This window comes from Phoenix dactylifera, chromosome 16, assembly GCF_009389715.1.
Source record: "Phoenix dactylifera cultivar Barhee BC4 chromosome 16, palm_55x_up_171113_PBpolish2nd_filt_p, whole genome shotgun sequence".
In the NCBI taxonomy this organism is placed as follows: Eukaryota; Viridiplantae; Streptophyta; class Magnoliopsida; order Arecales; family Arecaceae; genus Phoenix; species Phoenix dactylifera.
This window is the reverse complement of record NC_052407.1, coordinates 12800390-12823997: the sequence shown is the minus strand read 5'-3', so window position 1 is coordinate 12823997 and position 23608 is coordinate 12800390. Positions and strand designations below refer to the sequence as shown.

At 40.1% G+C, this 23608-nt stretch overlaps 3 protein-coding genes across 9 annotated transcripts in view; 1 reads left to right on the top strand and 2 right to left on the bottom strand.

The window, feature by feature from the left end:
• The window catches only part of LOC103712121, a 31236-nt gene extending 28174 nt beyond the window's left edge, over positions 1-3062 (bottom strand). For 2 of the 3 annotated variants that reach the window (XM_008798539.4, XM_008798541.4), the window contains exons 1-2: positions 2749-3061; positions 117-2620 (exon numbers count right to left, since the gene is read on the bottom strand). In XM_008798539.4, the coding sequence (XP_008796761.2) occupies positions 117-2498 (2382 nt within the window). In that variant the 5' untranslated portion in view covers positions 2499-2620; positions 2749-3061. Of the gene's footprint in view, positions 1-116; positions 2621-2748 lie in introns of all 3 variants that reach the window. The other variant, XM_008798540.4, reaches the window with a different exon arrangement.
• Positions 3063-6432: 3370 nt separating this feature from the next.
• Positions 6433-10653, top strand: LOC103712122 (FRIGIDA-like protein 4a). The gene is made up of 3 exons (XM_008798545.4): positions 6433-7448; positions 9291-9466; positions 9805-10653. The coding sequence occupies exons 1-3, from the start codon at positions 6551-6553 to the stop codon at positions 10345-10347; spliced, it is 1617 nt and encodes a 538-aa protein (XP_008796767.2). The 5' UTR covers positions 6433-6550; the 3' UTR covers positions 10348-10653.
• Positions 10654-19198: 8545 nt separating this feature from the next.
• Positions 19199-23283, bottom strand: LOC103712123 (ferredoxin C 1, chloroplastic). 5 transcript variants are annotated; one of them, XR_005506579.1, is made up of 3 exons: positions 22661-23283; positions 19386-19508; positions 19199-19240 (listed from the first exon to the last, which is right to left on the bottom strand). XR_005506579.1 is itself a non-coding variant. In XM_026806594.2 (2 exons), exon 1 carries the CDS (start codon positions 23110-23112, stop codon positions 22675-22677), a length of 438 nt encoding a protein of 145 aa, XP_026662395.2. In that variant the 5' UTR covers positions 23113-23283; the 3' UTR covers positions 19199-19240; positions 22661-22674. The 5 variants fall into 5 exon arrangements, 4 of the variants coding, with proteins under 4 accessions (XP_026662395.2, XP_038970524.1, XP_026662394.2 ...); XM_026806594.2 differs by lacking the exon at positions 19386-19508; XM_039114596.1 differs by lacking the exons at positions 19199-19240; positions 19386-19508 and adding an exon at positions 21750-21765.
• Positions 23284-23608: the final 325 nt, after the last annotated feature.

The window sequence follows — 23608 nt, the reverse complement described above, 5'->3', positions numbered from 1 at the left end:
GAAAAAGAAAATAAAAGGTACACAAATTTAGGTAACCTTCTTTTTCCCACTCCTCTCAATTTCTTTTGATATCATAAACAGTTATGCCAATGTATAGAGTGCTTATTTTCCTGTACCTCAATGCCCAAGCAGTCCAGGTGGAAAGTTGAAGGGCAACCATCACAACAGATCAAGTCACCACCATCTCCACAGATGCCACAGGTATCATCATTTGGATCATCATCATTAATATCTACATTGTAGTATCCCTGCCTTTCAGATTCATCCTGTTTTTCCCATGCATTTAGTTGACACTGCAACAGTGAAAGTCCGGAGTCCTCCACATATACATTTTGGTATGGTTGATGCAGTTTGCTACCAGCATGAAGCTCAAACTTCGATACAGTAAGAATTTTACTACAGCAACTGCAACGAATGCCCTCTCTAGTGATCCATCCCTGCAGCTTTGCTCGTGTTTTCTTCTTGTTCATGTACTTCACTTTTCCATTTTCAGGCACCACTCCCAAATCTATCATCCATGAGAGAACCGTCCGTTTCCAGGCATATGGAACATAATCATCAATCTCAACCTCTGCGTCTTGGTTAGCACCACGAGCCAACAGAGCACACCCTCTCTGTTTATTTCTTCCTGTTTGAAGATGTTTATGAGCTGTGGAGACACCGATGCATGAAGTGCAGTTTGACTTTTTTCTCCCTTTAATTCCTGCAATTTTATCTTGTAAAGGTCTATTGAGGTCACTCATCTTAGATGTTTCCTTTGTCTTTCTGTTTCTGCTGTCTCCAAGCCTGTTTTCAGATTCTTCAAGCCTCGGCTTATGTCCTCTCTTGTTCACCACCTTCCTCCTCAGCATGCTCAGTTCCTTCACTGTTATGGCAGGAGACTGAAAACTTGTCCCTTCAAAGTTGGGATTGCTCGCAGAATGCAAATTAGATGACTTTTCAATTAAATCCTTGCACTCATCATCACATGCACAATTTAATTGATCCTGAAACACCTCATAAGCCTTTGTAATTGACCAATATCCAGTCCCTTGGGGAGATACATAAACGGCATCTTCATATTTTCTATTTCTTCTGGGCCTTAGGTCGATCCTCCAACCAGCATTCAAAAGCATCTTCCTTATCTGATCTCTAATCTTCTGCTTAGCAGTATTACGACCCACACTTGCTTCACTGATACTCTGCTTGGTTGGAAGAGGGGTCTTTAAACTAGAGCTACTCTCCCCTTTAACCACATGGTCTGTCTTGCTATTTGACCCATCCAAATTCTCTGATTCTCCTTGCAGAGATACAATTTTTCGCTCGGACTTTGGCTTATGGAGTTTGTTTTTCTCATATGAAGGAATTTTTTCCTTGTTCAACTGAATTTTACCTATTGCATTGGTGGAAGTTGATTTGTCAAGAACTTTTTTTTCTCCAGAAGGGGAAGATTGCGTGGATATATCTGTAGAACTTGATTCTCTTTGTGGGGATAAAATTTGTTGCTCTGATTTAGGCTCACGAACTTTATCTTTCTCTGATGAAGAAACTTTTCCCTTGTGCAACTGCTTTTTGCTTGGCATATCTGTGGAACTTGATTTTTTCAGAACTTTTCTGTCTGCAGAAAGGGAAGATTGCATAGACATATCCAGTTTAGCAATGCTGGGAGAACCTAGAGACTTTGATCTTTCTTCACCACCCCTTTGGTTATGGACTTTCTCAAGCCCAGACACCTTCTTGTTACTTGGTAAAAACCTCAGAACACCTCCTTTGCCTTGAATCCTGACACCTTTCTGGAGCGAGATACCACCCACCAGTCTCTTGTCAGCGGCTGCAGTACCACTTTTATGTTTTGACGTCCGATGAGTTTGACAACCCAGACGTTCCTTCCACCTGATATTTTCGGCTTCTGACTTGCTAATCTTGCCCCTCTCAATAAGATTAGAGAGCATCTGTTTTTGTTTCATGTTATCGCACTCCATACCAGCAGGAACAGTTGGTTTAGAGCCTGGAGACCGACAAATGCAGATCTCTCCTCTTTCATTACCACGTTTCGAAGAATCAATTTTCAACTTTTTGTCACCCATTACCTCAATTTTATCTCTTCCACATTTCAAAGAATCCATTTTGATTTTTTGCAGCGGGATTTCAGCATCAGGTGCTTCTCTCCTCTTTCTCTTTAAAGCTAAATCGGTAATTCTTTTCTTACCAGCGACCACTTCTTCCCTTTGCTTCTCAGCATCGGACCTCATACCCTTCTTTCTATGTACGAAAATCTCGTCTTTCTGATTCATCCGCACCATATCTTTCTTCTTTCCAACACTGAAGCCGTCTACATTCTGATCACCTCCGTGATCAATCTTCCGGCGAGGACAGATCAGAAACTCATCCGACTCCGAATCACTTAGTATCAGCCTCCTCTTCTTCTTCTCCTTCCTGATAACCTTGGGTCCGCATGCAGCGTCCGAAGGCCCTCCCCCCTTCTTCCCAATGCCCCTCTCTTTCTCCTCGCAAGACATCCCAATTCAACTCAACCTAATCTCAATACGCAGATGAAAACAATCACTCGAAAACCAAATCCAAGCGAGAAAACCGATCGAAACGAGAAATCAAGAAGCCCGTACGGCCGCCTCCATCCATCCTGCCCCCAATCGATCAATCAATTCAAAACCAAAGGGAAAAAAAATATCGGAAGCAATAGAACAGATCAAAAAATCTAATAGAAGCCCGAAATCGAAACAAAAATCAAGAAGAAACAAATCGCCGTACCTCGAATTCCAGCAGATTTCGAGAGGATACAATAGATCCAAAACGAGGAAAGGGGAGAACAGAGAGAGGAAATCAAGACCCGGGAGGGGAGAGAGAGAGAGAGAGACGAGGAAACGGGGATTTGGGGGCTCTTTGGGGAGGTTTTAAACACTCGGTTTGGAACATTGAAGTTGGGCTTGGAGCCTCTCCTGCCTCCGGGCCGGGGCTGGGGTTTTTTTCGTGCATAAAAGTGTTTTGGCCCCTGGTGTCTCGCGTCTCTTCGGTTTCTTTCTTTCCCTCCAAGTTCCGCGCTTCGGCGTGGCCGGAGGATGGACCTGGAGCCCCCGTTTCACCAGCGGCTCCAACCAGAAATTTCTCAGGAAAAGTAACAAAAACAGTTGAAGGGACATGATGGATGGCTCTGATATCCCATGTCGACTATCTTGATGCTTTGGCAAAGATTTTCCCTTTTAATTTTACATATTCGACTGGAATTTTGAGTTTTTAAATCGCAATTCTAGCCATTAGTAACCTATCATTGATACAGTCTTTCTAAGCAAAAAATATATGACACGTAATTTTTGATTATTGAGACCTAGAGCCGGCAAGCAGACTGCGTTGGGTCAGATACTGATTGGATCAATATACATGAGATCAAAAATTTATTAACATGATTCCGATCTTTAACACCATTCCAATCCATCTATCAAAAAAATTAAAAATACAAATTCAAAAACCCGATTTTTTCGGTAAATAGGTAATCCAGCCCGGCCTGCAAAAGCCATTATTAAACCAATCATATCAAATTAAACTGATTTAACATATTAAATAGATTTTACTAAATTAAATAAATTTAGAACGGATTAAACAAGATGAATTAAATAAGCTAAATAAATTTTTAAAAAAATAAAAAAAATCATAAACAGATTAATCAAGTCTACCAATTATCAAACAAGTCAAAGTAGATTAAATGAGTCAAAGATCAACCCCAGAACCCAAACCGTTTTAATAAGTGGGTCTAAATAGATCGACTCATTTATGATCTTAACCTATTTATGTAAATCCAAACTTGCTCAAAATGGGTCAGTTGCAAGTCGGGTCATAAATTGTCATCCTGATTAAGACAAACAGTCTCTTCTGTATAAAGAACTAAGTTTTTTTAAATTTTTATCATTCAGTTGATCACCATATACTTAAGGATGATTATAGCTTTTAAATTTTTGTTATTAAGTGGCAAGTGTTTTAAAGAAAAACAGAAAGGAATGAATAAGTTCATCTAAGTAATATGTTATATAAAAAATTACAGCATCTCTTCGCGAGAAATACCATGGTGATCACCTTGGCAATAAGTCGGTTGTCCTCCCTCGATTCGAGAGTATACCTATTATAGCCAGCATCTTTGCATCTATGGCTATCTACATAATAATTTAGGTACCCCCCTTTAGATGAGATATTCGATCTTGTCTTTCTATTGTCTACATTCCTCGGTATCGTGGTTGTAGTTATCATAAAACTGGCAATACTTGTTTCGATTCCTTTCACTAGGGCTGCTTCTCATTTTTCTAAGCTAGTGCATGAAGTCCTTGATTTCCATCAAGATCTTTTGAGGAGGGCGTATCTCTCAGATCCCTACGGGATGTATCCTAATAGCTTATCAAGTCGCTTCTTGGCTTTCAACTCTAATTTTTGTTGAACCTCTGCTCATCTCATCCCTTGTGCTTCTTCTCAGTTCGATCTTTATTCACTTCCTTCTGAGCTACCATAGTCTCTTCAACATTAATATATTTTTCAACTCGAGCTAAGAGCTTGGACAGGTCTTTGGATAGCCTCTTTGTAAGAGAGAACCTGAAGTGCGAGTTCTTCAGATTGTTATCTATTGTACCCATAGCTACAGTCTGGCCTAGGTCACATATTTTTAAGTTTTTTATGTTGAAATGGTCAATATATTGCGGGGTGACTCTTTCAGTCTCTACTTAACAACCAATAGACTTGTCGAGGTTTTCTTGTGTCCTATGTTGCTAATGAAATGGTTGACGAACTACTGTAGCTGAGCTAGGTTGGAGGCTCGAGCACCATGACTGAGTTGCCCTTGTTAGAGTAGCAAGGAAAGATGGATACATGATCTCATCTAAAGTGCCGTGCAACAACATAAGAGCCTTAAAGCTTTTTAGATGGTCCACAGATCCGAGGTGCCATCATATTATTCTAGTTGCGACATCTTGAATTTTGGAGGTAGAGGTTCCTTCATGCTTTCTTTGATGAAGGGCAGCTTGGTGGTGAGCTCTAGCTCATCCAAGTTCTGTATTCCTTTCACCTTCATATTTCCATCATGGCTCTGATCTTTCTATCCATCTTTTCAATCTTCTTATCCAGGTTAGTCTCCCTCACCAAAGCCCTCTCATGCCCAAGGCTCGAGCTCACTTCTAAATAGGTTGGAGCTCGGTTGCCTTGATGAATCTCATCAGTGCTCTTTCAGTCTCTATGTTGGCTAGTCAGGTGGCTTCTACATGTTAGGTTGAGGATTGGTCTCTTTTAAGTAGTAGGTCCCATACATAGATTGTCAAGACCTGCACCTGCTGCACGAGCAGATACCTAGTAGGTGCGACTATTGGTGTTTATTGATTAGGTTGAGGATTTAGGCCGCACTATGAGCCATACGATTCAGGCTTGTCATCCGATTGAGCTTATCTATTGCCTTTTGTATTGTTTTCTCTTCTTGACTTCATCTTTTCATCATTTTCCTACAAACAACACTAATATGTTACCACTAAAATCCAATATGTTTGATGAAAGGACATTGACGGATTCATGCTCAAAGAGGAAGATCTGTCTGTGCCTATCGTCCTGCACACAGGAAGAGAGGAAGAGCTCAAAAGTCGTCGGAGTTGATTTGGCTGAGATTCCTCTGATGTTTAATTCAAATAGACCAAAATCGAGTGGAGAACTATCTCTAAGTTTTTTTTATCTGGATCAGCTCAGGAATACGAGTCTAACTGAAGTTGGTCCTGCTATGCCATATATCAACCTATGATTGGTTGATTGGTTGGTTTGATTTTGGCCACGTGATATACCATAGCAAAGGGTTGTGGTATTTTGCTTAGAAGGAAATAGGTATCTGATTGCAATCAAATTAGATAAACCTCATTTTATGCTAAATATACAAATGATTGCATTTGGTTACGGTCCTTACTCATTGGTGGTGAACTTACTCACGTGTCAAAGGGCATGATGATCATTTAATTGAAGTTAAGGTATAAGTTTTTCATTATTAAGAAACTATTCTGGTTTCGAGATCAATTTTAAAAATGGCTGTCTTCGCTTCTTGCAAAACAGTAAGTGATCAAAGGAAATATGGATAGATAAATAGGCAATGCATTCATAATATAGATAAATAGGCGCGGGAAAGGTTTCAACTTTACGGCAAAGTGGGAAGTGCGGCATCTCTGGGTAAGATGGAGACGTCAGCTAGTATGCTTTCAATGCTATTGGCCCACGCCACCGGTGGTGACCACATCGGGGTCCATTGCGTCCCTTCTCGTCCTTAACTGTAATTAATAACCGATCACCCTTAGCCTACTCCCCCTTAAGCTTTACATTGGGGCAATCGCCACGCGTCAACACCCCATTCGTCAAGGTTATGACCGTACGTCCCGTGGCCATCGCCTCGCACACCCGCTTCTTTTTCTTCTCTTTTGCCACCGGCGTATGCTTTTCCTTCCTTTCCCCTTTCTCCTCGAGGGCTAGGGTTAGGGTTAGGGTCTCTCCATCCCCTCCCCTTCCTGCCTCGCAGAGAGAAGATATCGAGATCGAGAGAGATCGAGAGATGGGTTCGGCGGCGGCCGCCATCTCGAGCTCTCTGGTGCAGGAGAGCTTCGAGGAGCTGGAGAGGCAGCGGGAGCTGATCACGAGCTGCACTCTTCTGTGGAAGGAGCTCTCCGACCACTTCTCCTCCATGGAGCGCGACCTCCAGCTCAGGTCCGAGTCTCTCCGAACCAAGCGCCAGTCCCTCGACCTCTCCACCCAGAGCTCCCTCGCCTCCCTCCACCGCCGCGAGCTCTCCATCGACGGCGCCGTCGACCTCGCCCTCGCCAAGGTCCAGGAGCGCTGCGACGCAGCTCTCCTCGCGCTCTCCTCCCCCGCTTCCCCCGTCGACAACAACAACGACACCAACGATCTCCCCGGCAAGCTCAGATCTTTCTGCACCAGGATGGACTCCGACGCCGTCTGGGACCTCGTCGTCTCCAAGCGGAAGGAGGTCGAGCTTCTCCGCTCTGAGCTCCCCCTGGCCCTCGCCGACTGCATCGATCCCGCCAAATTCGTCATGAACGCCATCTCCAAGGTCTTCCCCGTCGATCGCCGGCCACCGGCGGCGGCGGCGAAGTCCCCCAACGATCTCGGCTGGGCCTGCGTGCTGATCCTGGAATCCCTGGTCCCCGTCCTGGCGGATCCCGAGCTGGGGACGGCCCGCCCGCTGGTGACGCGCAGCGTGAGGGAACGGGCGAGGGAGATGGCCAACGCGTGGAAGGAGGGTTTGGAGCAGCGCGGGGGGATCGAGAGCGCCAAGCCGCCGGACGCGCATACGTTCCTCCAGCACGTGGTGACCTTCGGGATCGTGGAGAAGGAGGACAGGGAGTTCTACCGGAGGCTCGTGGCCAGTTTCGCATGGCGGAGGCAGATGCCCAAGCTCGCACTCTCCTTGGGTCTTGAGGATAGTATGGCTGGTATGCTTTCCTTTCTTTCCGTATTTTTCCCCCCGGCGACTTATTCCTGATTCAAAGATTTATCCCTTCAAAACAAAAAAGAAATTTCTCTGTCTATTGGTGCTGCTTCCCAGGGTTACGAGGATTAGCCGTTGAATCATATAATGGAATCGTTCTTCTTGTCTCGTTTGTAGATTGCGTGAGGATTATAGATTGCGCTTTGTGAAGGAAAAAAATGAAACACTTTTTTGACCCTACTAATGTTGTTAAAAAAAGTTATGGTTCTTATAAAATCTATGCCTCTTGCTCCAGGGAGGGATGCTGTGAATTGAGACTTAAGCTTAGTGATGTTTAAACTAGAGGTTCTCGTTAATATCTTCGCAGGACTCATCTGGCTGACTTAACAATAAGGAGTTTATGAATTGAAAAACTCCTTATTGGGGGGGGGGGGGGGGGGGAGGGGGGTGTTAAGTCAGTCATCATTGGGATAATTTGGCTTAGAATTTGATGGGGAATAAAGTCTCTCTCAACAATCTTGATCTTATCGTCTTCATGCCCATCTTCTTTTATGAACACCTCTGATCGCATATGTGATGCAATAAGAAAGTCTGAACAGGAGAAATGTTGAAGAGGATGTTACATGTCTGGTATTGCATCTTCTTGCCTTCGAAAGCAAGGAGGAGCAAGGTTTCTCAACAATCTTCAGATTATTACACTTTATGCATATAAAGTAACTAAAAAATTAGTGTGAACAAGCATGTGGTGAGTGGTACAAGTTGGCTTGGCAGTCTTTGGTCACGGTACTCATGCCATACTCTAGGGCCTTTTGATCTTGTAGATTCCATTTAGCTTCTTTTGTGTCATATTCTGTTTTGGTAAGAACTGGTGGGGCCCGTGGATGTTTCAACAGCATACAAGTTCCTCCGCGTGTTTATTGACCATCTCAAGATTGTCTTTTGGTTGCGAATGTTATATCATGGATGCCTTTACGTTATCGTAGACAATATATTTGGGAACTTTTATATGATAATCTCAGGCATATATGACAGCAGCAGGATGCTTGAGCAGTATGTTTTGCATTTATAACATTTTGAAAATAATTTTGGCTCTTATGCTTGAGTGTGTGGTGGTAATGCCTATGGATGTATTATGCTGCTCTGTGTGTGCAGATTCGTTAGCTTCCAGTCTCTATTAATCATCAAATGCTTCAAAATTATCTCAGAAATTCAATTTGCCCAGAGTTTCCCAGTAAATTGCTATCTATTCTTCCAGTAAGAGTTTCCCATTAATACATGTTTTTATGAGGTTTTGCCCACTGCTGTTTAGATAAAATTAATGCTTGGGGGTTGTGCTGGGCTGTTCGGATATGGTGGCTTGGATACATTGTAATCTATTTGATAATCCCGTAATTATAACAAGCCTTGTCTCACTCAAGGTTACCATGCGGATCTGATCTTGCATCATATATTATGATTGTTGGACTAAGGGCCTGTATTGCCAGTGTTGCTGGCTTAGTTTCCTGATTCTGAGACTGCTAATGCTGATGGATGGAAGCATTTTTGAGCTTTTAAACATATTACTAGATTTTCAGTTTTGTATGAAAACATACGGTTCTAATTGCTTTATTCCTGTTACTACCATATATATTTGATAAAATGTGTAATCATTTGGTATGAGCTGCATTTTCTGTATCATTGGTCTTTACTATTAGAGTTCTTTTTGGTCTTGAATATTCAATTGAGTGGGTGGCAGTAAAACAAGATGTTTTGCAAAGATCAGTTCTTCTGCCTTTTCATTTTGGGAGAACATTGTTATGTTTGTTCAGATAATTAAGTTCAAAATTCATTGTGCTTTAATCTGCAGATATAATTGTGGAACTAATTAGTAAGGGTCAGCAGCTTGATGCAATAAATTTTTCCTATGAGGCTGGTCTTCAGGACAAGTTCCCTCCTGTACCATTACTGAAATCCTTTCTGAAAGATTCCAAGAAGGCTACATCTTCATGTTCAGAGGACCGCAACAACTCTGGCCAAGCTGTGGTATTATGTCTACTCATTTCTAGATTTGCTTTGTTGTGTATATTTAGAATTAAAGAATTCCCAATTAGATCTTCAGTCTCCTAGTTAGGTGTGCTTTTAAATGTTTTCCTATTGTGTTGAATTATTCTTTTCAGCTGCATAATTCATTTTTTTTCAGGTTGAGAGATTTTATTGCATATCTGACTTATCAAATGTTCCCATCATTTGGCTAGCAGTAGTCTAATCAGGACATTGGATTGCCGAATCTAGTTAAATGGTGCTTTATTCAGATTGCATGACTCATATATTGTTCTCCATAGTTGTACGAAGTTAGAGAACCTCATTTGTCTCTATTGCAGAACAATGGCAGCCGCAAGGAACAGTCAGCTCTTCGGTCGGTTATGAAATGCATCGAGGACCACAAACTTGAAGCTGAGTTCCCCTTGGAAGGTCTCCAGAAACGACTCGAAAATTTAGAGAAGGCTAAGGTGGAGAAGAAAAGGCCATCTGGAGGTGGTCCTGCCAACAAGCGCACACGAGCCAACAATGGGGGACCAATGCCTCCAGCCAAGGCTGGTCGTCTAACAAACAATGCTTATGTGTCTTCTTTTCCTGCTACGACGACATTTGTGCGATCACCATCAGCCCATGCTGCATATCCGGCTGCTGCCCCTCCCTATCCTTATGATAGGCCAGCAGGACATGGGGTCTATGGCAGCCGAAGCCCGCCAGCTATTAGGGACCCATACGCATATCCAACTGAGGAAGTAGCCGCTGCTGCTCTTGGTGCCTCTTACCCATCAGCTCCGATGAGTTATCCTGCCTATTGTGGTTACAACAATGGTTTGGCAGGTTACAGCAATGGATTAACGCCGGGGTATCAGCAGGCTTATTATCGGTAGGAATGGTGGCGGCAAGGCTTTGATTAGTATCTGGTCAATGATAATCACTAATTGTCTTGCTTGATGGCCTATTTTGTAGTGACTAACTACAAAGGTAGGGCTGTATGTGCTTATTAGATGGCTTGGTCTTTAGTTCTTGTTTAGGTCTCTTGTATCCTGTATTGCCTTAATGCATGTAAATGTTTATGGATGACAATCAGAGATGTTTAAATCCTTAATGACTGAACACTGGATGTATTAAGTTGTTAGAACTATTGCAGGACTGGCTCTGGTATCATATAATCAAATTTCAGTTTCATCTATAAATGATTATGGCCATCTAATTAAACAGTCTTTGCATACCATATTTGCCACCTCAGTGACCTAGCTTCTTGTTGCATTTTATACTTTCCGAGATTCCCATGGCTAACTTGGTATTTTCCCATGTGTGTCTCTTCATTAACATCTCTTTATATCATGTTTGTCTTTCAGGTGACAAGTCATGTGGCTGGTAGGTCATCTAGGAAAAATCCAGTTCATAGCTTGCTTCTCTCTTTATTCTTTGGTACAATCCAGTTATGTAGATCCTGAGAATTATGTTTTTAACTCTTTGCTTGAAAAAGCAAATATGACTTCGCTAATATTCTTCAGTGCGACTTATTTTTTGCACGGGGAAGTTGAAAATCAGTATTTTAGAATGCTTGCAAGCATGCTTTATATGTTTTCAGTGCCCTATCAAAAGGTGGAGAGTCACTTTTGTGCATGCCGATCAATCATTTGCTCAAGGCCATGTTCAGTTTTGTTTTGCCGTCTTCTGCCGCTTGTTTTCCATGATTGCTCATGTTCTTGTGATGGTGATTGTTGGGTCATTGGGATTATAACTGCAATATAATTTGCCAATGCCAACTGGACATTAGAAGAGATCTGTGATAGTGAATTGTTCTGTATTTTTTTTTTTTTTAAGAAAGACTTTGGTAGAAAGATGACACATGATAATGATATATATATATATATATATATATATATATATATATGTATGTATATATATATATATATGTATGTATGTATTTGTTGTTGGGAAAGGATGAGACATTTGAATAGGTACTCCCCATTGTTCATTGTGATTAACAATACATCAAAGCGAACATTTGGAGGCCTACTGCTTAAGGGAAAATTGTTTGAAGTCGTCTATGTACGTGACAGAAACCGTTCCATGAATGCAATATGGTGAATTCAGCATCTCTCAAGTTTAACTGGGATTGAGCAACCCTGAGTTACGAGATGTCATCATGTAGTTTAATTGGGATTGCTCATGCAGTAAGAAGGAAGAAGAAGCTGTCCGGATATTGTTACGCGATGTCATCATGTAGTTTTGATTGCGTCATATAGTTATAACAGTTGCAATAAATTGTAGCGAAGTGTATTGTAAAATCAAATAAGATCATCAAATTGGGTGCTTTCATGGCGCCTCCTCAGATGGAAGTGCAACCATCAATGCCTTTTCTAAATTAACTACCACCCAATATCATCAGTTGATCATGTCAAGCTTTGAATATTTATTCCACTTCTTTTGCGAACCCTACCGAATGCTTTCTAATACACTCATTCCAGGATCATTGATTCGGGCCATCTAAGCGTTTTGCGTCCTCCTTATCTTTCCTTTTAGTCCTTGGTTAGCGTTTCACAACTCCAACCTATTAACGTGTCCAATGGCTCTACCACTCATATCACGCATATTCGCACGTGTAACCTGACAAACAATCTCAGCTTGAGTGATGTGCTCCATGTCCTATGTTTTAATTACAATCTTCTTTTAGTTATCCAGCATGCAAGTGCTCTTGATTGCATTGCTTTTTTTCTTTCCCACCCAATATTTTATATTTTTCAGGACTTGACCTGGGAGCAGTTAAGTATAACTGATGAGGTCAGAAATGGGCTCTGCCAACAATCTAGTCGTACTCTTTATTTACTTGCAACAAAGATCAATCTCATAGAATTGCGGCACCAAAGACTTGCACATTCCTCAGTTTTTTCGAACTTCAAGTATTTTGTCTTCCTTTTCTGATATTTCAGTTCGTTATGACTTATTTTGTGTCCTATGTGTTAACTAGCAAAACATTCCAAAGCTTCTTTTTCACTTTAGTTCAAATAAATATGATACTCCTTTTGGTTTGTTATGTTGTCATATTTGGAGAAAGTGTGGTAGTCCCACCCAAATTTCTTTGTATAGTTGATAACTATTCTCACTAGGCTAATATTTTTGATGAAACATAAATCAGATATCTTTTCTTATCTCAAATATTTTTTGAAAATGTTTTAGACTCAGTTATAATGTCAACTGAAAATTATTTGATCTGATAGTGGAGCAGAGCTCTTGTCAAGTAATACCCAAGTATTGTTTCCAGAGTATCGCACCTTGCACCAAAGTACATGCATCCATACACCTTAATAGAATGAGAGACCGGAACATAAATGTAGACACCTTCTCAAGGTTGCTTGGGCCTTATGATTCCAAGCTCATTTATTTACTAATTTTTGGTATGACTATACTATCATTTTAGCGTATCTTATAAATAAGTTACTTACACTTGACTTATGTGGCAAAACTCCTCATGAATTACTCATGAACTCTACATCTTCTTAAGATCATTTGCATATTTTTAGATGCTTATGTTGTACTAAGAACACCAATACTTCTCTCACCAATTTTGACTCCCCATCATCGATATGTCTCCATTGGTTGCCCTTAAGGACACTAAGGATATGGAGTCTATGATTTGGAAACACCTGAAATTTTTACAAGCCCTGATGTAATTTTCATAAAAATGATTTTCGTTTTGCCATAATACCTAACAAGGACTATGAAAATCATAACCTCGTGCCTTTATTCCATTGCCAATAATGGCATCTTTGACATACACATTACACTTCAAGTAACATTGTTCAAGAATAGCCTTTTACTACATCTCCATCTCCTCTAAAAGATACTTCCTTATACTAGATATTGATGAACGATCATTGGAACTAACGGTACAATTTGTTCAACCAATTGCAGCCACCAACCCTCTCCTCCTACATGTCACTCCACGTATCCCACCAAGAAACCATCTTATCTGAAAGTATGTTTGTACCTTCATTGTTCATAGCCCTTCTCCTGAATCAACTGATTTGTCATTGCAATGTTCAAGTGCTCCTCTAGTTGATAAGCCGTATCCCGAATCTCAATATATTTCTGATTCCAAATATTCTTTATCCCATTGTAGTTCTTTTCACTAATATTACTATGATGTCAAACCTAGTATTTATATTGATGGCATCAAGAACAAACATTGGAGAGATGATGTGGCTGCTGAGCTACATGCTCTTAAACTAGATGACACCTAAAACATTGTGCCATTTCCACCCGGCCCAAGTGATGCAAACAGGTATATAAATTCAAAAAACAAGATGATGACATCATTTACAGATACAAGGCTCGTCTCGTGGCCAAAGCGTTCATACAATTCAAAGGCCTTGTTTGTCATGAGAAATTTGCACTTAATGCCAAATTATTTATGATCCACTACCTTCTTTCTATGCTTCTAGAAAGATATGGCAACTTACCACTAACTCAATGCAAACAATGCCTTCATCCATGGACATATCCATGGAAAAGTCTCTATGAAATTCCCTCTTGGGCTTGAAGGTAAAGGGGAGACACATTCCCATAAGCTACAAAAGTTACCTTGTAGTCTTAAGCAGGCTTCTCATAATTGGTTTGAGAGGCTTGCTCAAGCTATTCACCAAGCTAGATTTTTCCTATCATATGCTGATTACTCCCCTCTTTACCTCAAATAAGGGTGGCATGCTCACAATAGTCTTTTTTACATGCATGACATCATTAATTGTTCTAGGGAATAATGCCTCTACCATTTCTTCCCTTAGGCTTTTCTACATTCTTAATTTCACATCAAGAATCCTGGCTCATTCAAGTTTTTCCTAGGCATTGATATTGCTCAATCTTATAATTGCATTCTGCTTACTATGTGTCCATATCAATGGAACGGGTGACTAATTATTTCGATGAATCACTTCTTCGGACAGAAGAAGATTCTGTAAACACTTACTCGAAATATCACTTATACTTATCTTATCTTTTCTTAGGACCGATCCGCTCGCTATACACTATAATTATTGCTATAACTGCTTTACTTTAAGAAATAAATTAATTTTATATTAAGAAATAATTAGATTTTTTATAATCATAGTTTATAATTTTAAATTATCATTAATATATACCAAATTAATAATCGGACCAGATAATTGAAAGATAGTTAAAGTGAAAGGAAAGAATCTGCTCTTAGGAATCATTAAATTGTGTAAATGATTGTCCTGATGTCTCATGGAAATTTGTCTTACTCATATAAAGTACACTCTTTCTTTTTGATACTTGGTTTCTTGGTTCCAAACCAACAACATTTCTAATTGAGCAGCACTACCTCTTAGCCATCGACACCAGATAGTTATTTTGTGATCCTGGTCTATATCGTTGACATGTTGGATGGCTGATCTATCTTACTATTATTTGCAATGCACCAGTCTCGTGTTTCACATCTTGTTGTCGCTAATTAGGTTCTATAATACTTCAAGGCTCTACTGTTTGAAGCAATCTTACTACCTTCAAATTTCAATTAACAACTTTTTGCCTATATAGATTCAGATTGGACTAGGTGTTTCATGACTAGGCATTCAACAACTGGTTATATTAGTTTTCTTGGCAACAGTCACATCTCATAGTGTACTAAGAAAAACCAAACATTGCGTCTTGCTCTTTTGACAAAGCAAAGTAGCTTTCCATGGCTAACGCCACATAAGAAATTGTATGGTTATGATGCTTGCTATTAGAACTTAGATTGGTCACCCACAGCTGAAACAACTCCATTTTGACAACCAGGCAACCTTACGCATCGTAGCCAACAAAGTATATCCTGAGAGGACCAAATATATCGAGTTGCATTAGATTGCCATGTTACTCGAGAGAAATCACCAACTGGTATCATCACGACTTCCTTCGCTCCATTTTAGCATCAACTCACAGATATCTTAACTAAGGTGTTCAATTTCACATGATAATATGCAAGCTAGGTGTTCCTACTTTGCACAAGCTGGCTTGAGAGGGAATATTAGGCGACATGTTGAGCATATACTTTCTTATCTCTTCAGTCATTGAGATTCATTTCCATAGTTGTATGATTTTTACAATTATGGGATTCCTTTTTCACTACCTTATTATCATCCTAGTCAAGCACATTCGCTCTTATCACTCCAAAACCATTAGGATCCATGCCCATATTTATGCATTGTACAATCATGGATAATCATTAGGATCTATTTCTATATTATGCTCTCTACAAATATGGACAATTACTAGGATTTGATTCTATATTTGTGCACTCTACAACAATGGATAATCATTAGAATCCATGTCCATATTATTGTGCTCTCTATAAAAGCGGACAATCATTAGGATACATTCCATATTTATGCTCTTTGCATTTATCAGATCCTTTATTGCTGACTTCCTTTCATGGATTTGTTTCTTAGTTACCCTAGAAATTACAAGAATTTGTATCATATGAGATAATATATATATCCAAGGAATAAGGTACACAAGATCATCATTCTTCCCAACCAATTTTCTCATCTCCCTCCTGTGGAGCTCTGGTTTATGTCCTCTCCTCTCTCTCTTATCGATATCAACTGCTATATTGTGTCAGTTCGTTGCCAAAGAAGCTGCCTTCAATCTAGAGTTTGATTTTTCTGCTGGTTTAGGTTCGTTCAAGCATGTTTTCAATATTAGTTCTCAAAAGCTTTTATTTGGTCTACATCTACCTGTATCTTTTCTTTTTTTCTGTGCTAATCCAAGCCAAACCCTGCTCCATTAGTTTTGTCATAGCCTATGAGAAATAAGGTAAAGCTAAAGTTTGATTTGGAGAAGAGCTGGCTGCTCATTTCACTGGCTTGATGGGACATTCAAAAATGGTGTGGCACAAAGAGCTGGCCGATGGAGTCCATCCAGCCCCACCTATCACCGGCTTCCACATCGTCCAGGTAAACCTAGTGGTGGTTTTAGGGGAGAGGCTTAAGCATGGCATAAAAATATTCTACATTCCCATCACTAATTCAATGGTTTGCCCATCATCATGTGGTGTAGTGATAAATTTGCTTGCTGCAACTTGCATGGCCATGAGGCTCAGAGTTCGATCCCAAGTGCTCATTACAAGGCAGAGGTAATGCTTTCCTCCTCTTACATTACATCATCTCTTCTTCTTAATTTATTGCAGTATATATTCTCTCTACTTTGGCTGGAGAAAATAAAAAACACATAGATGGTATAGGATGACGATCTTTAAAAATATGTTCTTCTGATAGCAGGTCTGGAGACGCTTATCGTTCTCTTCTCAGTCCAATGCCAAGACACTCCCCAGATGGCAAATGGAGAAACCTATGGGGGAGCAACATGGACCTGGAATTCTTGGTACTCCTCCTCTCTCCCATCTCATAGGCTCATTCATTACTTAGCTTCTTATTATAATGGTTTTAAGAATCAGCAATGGCAATAATATGTTGCTGATGGCATTAGGTTGGAGGGCAAAGGTGGTAGCCTTGTCTCTGGACGTACATTTCTTTCCTATGCAAAGGGTTCCAAAGAGATCAGAACCTTCAACCATACCAGGGAGGATGCAACTTCGCATGGAACCAATCTAGGAGAGCACCTGCACTACAACCATTTTCCCGACACCGAACTGTGAACCTAAACAACCTTCAGAAGAAGTAACAAAGCTTGTAGATCGGTAGAATACCGATCCATACCAGGGAGGACACAACTTCGCATGGAACCAATCTAGGAGAGCACCTGCACTACAAGTCTACAACCATTTTCCCGACATCGAACTGTGAACCAGAACAACCTTCAGAAGAAGTAACAAAGCTTGTAGATCGGTAGAATACCGATCTCTCATTGGGACTCAATATGTATTCTTACATCGAAATATATGTGGATATGTTATCCTATACAATTGGAATCTGTGTTCCTATTTCAAATGTGTGGATTTATTTTCTTATAATTTACTATACTTTTTCCATGTCTAATTGCATTCTAGACATCTCAACAATGAAACACCTCTCCAGTCTTTTACAAAATATTCAGCTGCTCCATTAAATCCTTGATCCTGTTGGATAAAATCCCTCTGAGACAATCATCTATTATTGTGCCCCTTCTCATGGATCCTAAAGCACACTAAGGGCTCGTTTGGTTCGCAGGAAAAGGAGGGGGGAAAGTGTGGTCAACGGAAAGGTAATAAAATGCCTCTTGTTTGGTTGGAGTTTTCAAAGGAGAGAGATGGGAAAGTTGTATTCCCATGGGAATATGATTCCCACATTTTATGGGAAAGTCTTTCCCATGAGAAACATGGGAAAGTTACTTTCCCATGAGGTGGGAATCACTCCTTTTTTATTTTTTTTCCAAAAAGACCCTTCAGCATTAAAAAAGCATTAAAGAGGCATTAAAGACCTAATTTTTATTAAGGGCATAATAGGAATTATACATAACTTTCCTAGGAAAGTGGATGGTCAACCAAACATAAGCACTTTGGAAATTTGTCACTTTCCCATGGTTAACCAAACATGCCAAAAGTACTTTCCTAGGTATCCTTTTCCTAGGAATTTGATTCCCAGGAACCATATTCCTAGGAGGGAAAATACTTCCCGCGAACCAAACGAGCCCTAAGATAAGTGAGGGAGGCTTTGCTAGTGGGACTGGGAGAGAGAATCAGTGCAAGGCCACTACCTTAATAGAGGACAAACTTTATGAAGCCAATGTATACCCTCTATAGCCTCACAGAGACGATGCCCAAGCGCATCTATTGTTGTGAATATATTTCGAGCACTTAGAAATATCCAATCTTCTCCGAGGCAAACTCTCCGACTGCTTGAATAATTTCTCTAAAATACTCATGAACTCTTTTCTAACTCTAAATTTGACATATCATATATTCCTTATTCTATTTAATAATCACGAAGTGAAAAAATCAAATATTAATCCATATAATGTTTACAAAAATATGCAAATAACTTTTAGGCATTTCTTATTCTTTTTTTTTTTATTCCAACTTTTCTAGCCATAAAGAGCTGGTGGCGACCCCAAACACACCCCAGATCCCAGTTGAGGCCCTCTCTAGAGGTGTTGACATTATCATACCATCTCCATCGAAGTAGGTTTTTTATGTTTGCAGATGGATAACTAGGTTTGCTGGTCATTGCACGACTTTGATTGCTGGTCTACCTCATCGAGCATTGATCAATCAATAAGTTCGGTCTGTCAAGAGACAGGTTTCAGCCGTCCCTCAGTAACAGGACTTCCCAACTTCAGACTTTGTTCTTTGCTGAAATATTCATTTTCTTTTCTTTTAGATTTAACGTTCAGTGATAATATCCAAATCTACGACGAGGGATAGGTAAATGCATTATTTATCTATATTTTAGAGATCAGGGTTAGTTCGCTTGCTGTGTATCTAGAAAAAAGAGATTCATTCTTTTTGGGCACCTTAACTACATGCATTAAATTGAATGCAATATAGCTGATCTTATTGCTTCATTATTCTCGGTTATTTTCAAACTTCATAGTAGTCTGAAGAACCTTATCAGGTTTACGAACTATAGTCCATAATAGAGTAATTAACTTACCTCTTTATATAATGATTTTATAAATATGGAAACAATGGAGACTGGGAAAGATTGGTTTCCACATCATAATACAATGTGTTCGCAGCCTAAGCTGTAGTGCTACATTCTTCACATTCATTTTGTGCTCAACAATGATTTCCAAACTGTAAAAAATCTCTACTGCTTGACCAAGTGTATGTCTTTTGATTTCCTGAAAACATTTTGAGATATGACGAGCTAGAAATTGGCAATTAAGGTTTATGAAATTGAAGAAGCCTAAGAAACAAGAACATGGAAAACGATGGGGCAGTGCATGATATCCAGCAGCATGTAGAACAATACTGCAATATTGTCACCTGCATGCCATCAAACATGAGGAAACTGCTCTAACGTGGCTTATTGTCCCATCTCAGGATGATCAAAGTAACTGCATGCCTCAGATTTCTTTTAGAAAACCTATGTCTAAAATGGTTGTTCACTTGAAGGGTCAAGAACAAGGAATCAACATCAGAACACAAGCTCTCCATAGAAAGTGGGCAGTGGTTTTCAACCAAATACTGTTTCTCTCGAAAAAGAATGTCTTTCATAAATCTACATAAAGGAGGGTGATCAAAGATTGCCCTATTACGATCTCGAGGTCACATGTCCAAAATACAGAAACAGCCTCACCGGACATGGAGGCTGCGTACATCTGACCCTTCCCGGACCCCACAATAGTGGGAGGGGGTCTTGTTCATTGGGCTGTCCTGTTTATATACATTTACATAAAGAGTTTCAATTATCTTCCTAAGAAATAGGAGTTTATCTGTCTCACATAAATGAAATCAGGCCATTTGTACTGCATAGCCTCCATTCATCTTCACCCTTGATGGTAGTCTATCCAATGTTCCTTTTTATATTATCATTTTGTTCAGAATCATAATGTTTCTTGAATGAAACAGCAATATTGCAATTAGATATAACATTCATAGCACAAGTTTAAGACTGTTTCTTTCCATGCAAATGTGGTTTACCCTTCACTCTTTCATAAGGTCAAGCACCTGTACTCTCTAGTTTTTTGATAATTTGTTGGCTTGCAAAAGAATATAAGACTTAATGTCCATGGCATGCACTTGAAAAAGAAGAAATTTTTTTTGTTTCCTCATGTTTTTCCCTATAGAATCCCAGCAAAAGCAGCACCAGTTGCATGCTAGAATCTTTTAGATGTTAATAGTAAAATTATTTCTAATTTGGTTAACAGCCATATTTTTTTTTTTTTTTTTTTTGGGGGGGGGGGGGGGGGGGGGGGGGGATTTCTCTTATGTTTTCAACACCTTAATGAATCCAGATGATCATCAGTAATCACCCTTGCACAAAGATAAGGAGGAAAATCAAAGAGAAGAATACAGGAGCTTAGGTAGGTTAATATTATAGATGAGATAAAGAGGACTGCTCAGCTTAATTCAGTCCTCTGTTCACAATGGTTGTCCAGCCACCAATATGGAAAAATAGTAGGAAAATGCACCCCCAACAACTGGCTTCTCAGATGCATGTTGTGTTAGGCCTGATTGACTTTGATTACAGTTCTGTAAATTAATTTGGCAGTGACTCAACCAATAATATCCTGCATATCTTGTGGATCTTCTTTAGCATCCTAGCTTTTATTGCATCTCATGGAATCTTCACAATTTTCTAAATCTAGGTACCCCAACAGAAAAAGAAAAAAATGACGAATCCTAGATCTAACCTGATAAATATTGTCTTCAAATAACCATGTGAAAAGGGATCTACTGAGAACATTTGGCAGATGAAACTAAGATTGACAAGAGAGTTTGGAGGTCACATGGTGTGATGAGCCTTCCACATCCAAAAACAAAGACCAACGTTAATACATTTGGTCCGGTCCTGAAACACAAGATTGTTTACCATGCATGTTAAAGGTAGACCTTGGGACATGCAATACAAGTTGGTTTATTCGAGGAACACTAAATGGTAGGCTCTGATCCCACTTATCAAGATCATACAAGGAAGATGTCATAAAAAGGTTTCCTATTCTAATTCACATTCTTCAGTATTTATTTATTAAAGAGTGAATGTGGAGGCATTATTATTAAAGATGGGTGTACCTAGAAAAATGGGCTAAGAGTGGGACTCTCATACAACACCCAAATCTAATATTTCAAAAAGGAAACCGAAGCGACAGAATAGGAGAAGTCTATCGGGAAATGAAGTGAGCAGATACGATTTTTCTTGTATCATAGTACTTGCCAACAAATGGCTCAAAGCCTCACAAACATAATATGCCGTACCAGCCCAAATCGGGCAGTATGAGGCGTATTGTACTATACCGATTTGGTATCGGTATTTGGTATGGATGGCTTACTAATACTTGGTATGCCAAAAAAATTTGTATCGTATAGTATTGCACCAACACTGTGCTAGTGTGGCACCGGTACCGAGATGGTAAACCTTGCTCACAAGCTTCATGAAACAAACAATTGAAAGGACTTGGAACTATAATACTAGGGAATCGATTGAAACAAGGGCCATCTTGTGCTAACTCCAACAGATTTTTGTACTTCAATAGAACTGGACCACCAATAGACTATCTTAAATAAGCTTGTCCTTGATCTATCATCATATTTTTCCTTCAAGTAGATTGAAATGCTAATTCCCAGTAGTGTCCTTTCTGAATACCTCCATTTCATCTATCATAGCCTTCTCCTTTTACAATCAGGAGTGGGAAGTGCTTTACAACTGATAACAGAATAGACATATGAAAATGCAAGCCATCAAATATGGAAAGAGAAATGATAAGCAAACACAAATAGCAGAGCAATTCCTAGTTTTATTGTTTTGTTTTTTATTGCAGAATCTTGTTGTTTCTCACTTTCAAAATTGGACGTGTTTTAGTTCTGCTGAAGTAGTTAAGATTTATTTTTCCATGCGGCCAGCATTTTTAAACATTGTTGTGGCGACAAGATGAATGTGAATTATTTGAGATCATAAAACCTTCAGTCTGTGTGTAGGTTGTAGACTTCATGATTTCACCATAAAATGATGCACAATTGACATAAACACTGCACAACAATGAATCTACAGCCTTCTGCGCTCGCTTACACTTGTATACTTAAAAATTGAAATGTACACGAACCACGACTCTAATAGTAAGCACACCATCTGTTTCTTCATCTTTCAATGTCCAAATCTAGCACACATATAGCCACCATGTTTCTTCCATATAGTGTAATTTTCGAACAAATATACTTCATCAAAAACAAAAAAAAAGAGAACAAGTTGCAATCAAGATAAACTCACTTCATATATCTTTGAAAGTATATCTGGGAAAAAACTTTGTGAACATTCAATTATTTCACTAAGATTGGAGTCCTGTTTCATCACATTCCATATCCACTGTTCATACATACTGTCTTAAGACAAGATAAACAACCTAGCTTCCAAATACAAATCTACAAGCACAGCACATATATTTGCTAATTAACTTCACTAATTAACCTTCAACTTGGAAGAGCACCAAAATTCTATCCAATTACAGCCCTAATTAGCACAAATTAAGTAGAACAGATAGGTCAAGAAAAGAAACTAGCTCCGAAGAATAGAATAGAATAGAATAGAAGAGAGAGGGGCTCACTGGTTGGAGCAGGGTCAGTCGTTGGCGGTGGCGAGCTGGAGGGAGAGGAGCTCGTCCTCGGGGATGGTGCGGATGTGGCAGTCGGAGCGGGGGTAGGAGGCGCAGAGGAGGGCGTAGCCGCGCTCTACCACGTCGTCGCTCAGCATCCCCTCGCTCTGGTCCACCTCGCCGGCCAGCAGCCGCGCGGGGCACGTCATGCACACGCCCAGCTTGCAGTCGTGCGGCACCGACAACCCCTCCTCCAGCGCCCGCCCCAGGATCGTCTCCTCCGGCCCCACCTCGATCGTCCTCGCCGTTCCCTCGTGCTCGATCGTCACCTTGTACGTTGCCGCCGCCGCCGCCCGACGGCGGAGGGGGAGGGCTTGGTGGTTCTTCTGGTGGCGTGGGCTGGGTTGGAGGAGGAAGGGCTTGGTGGTGGAGGAGAAGTTGAGGAGGCTCGTCGCCGTGGCCATTCCTTTTTTTTTTTGCCCTTTTTTCTCCTCCTGGTCTTGCTAAATAGCCTTTTTCTAAGAACTCGGAAGGGCCGGAGAGAGCTGGGATTGGGCTTGTTTCTGGCCTGTGGAAGGAGGGATTGCGTTGGAGTGATCTTTTTTTTTTTGCCACCTTCTTCCTCTTTCTCGTTTTGGGGTTTTGGGGGAGTGGATGGTGTTTGTGGCCTGCGAAGGATAAGGTGGGGCCGAGTGGAAGGTGTTCGGATCCATTGGATCCTGCAAGAACTGAAATTATAATGACCGAGTTTTTTAACCTATTAATTATATTAATATTTTTTTATCCAGATATAAAAGTTTAGATTTGGTTAGGATGTAAATCAAATTTTTAAGGAAAATTTGATAATGGAAATTGTTATAAATGATATAGTTATAAAGGATGCTAAAGGAATCTATTGTCCAAAGCACTAGGAATAGTTATACCTAGATTCTCTTGAATTCACTCATTCAAATGAGTTTG

Bases quoted from the DNA above. Each gene is read 5' to 3' on its own strand.
- LOC103712123 (XM_026806594.2), bottom strand. From the start codon at position 23,112: ATGGCCACGGCGACGAGCCTCCTCAACTTCTCCTCCACCACCAAGCCC.
- LOC103712122 (XM_008798545.4), top strand. From the start codon at position 6,551: ATGGGTTCGGCGGCGGCCGCCATCTCGAGCTCTCTGGTGCAGGAGAGC. The intron at 7,449-9,290 runs GTATGCTTTCCT...TTTAATCTGCAG, and splicing joins TCTTGAGGATAGTATGGCTG to ATATAATTGTGGAACTAATT. The intron at 9,467-9,804 runs GTATTATGTCTA...TCTCTATTGCAG, and splicing joins ACAACTCTGGCCAAGCTGTG to AACAATGGCAGCCGCAAGGA.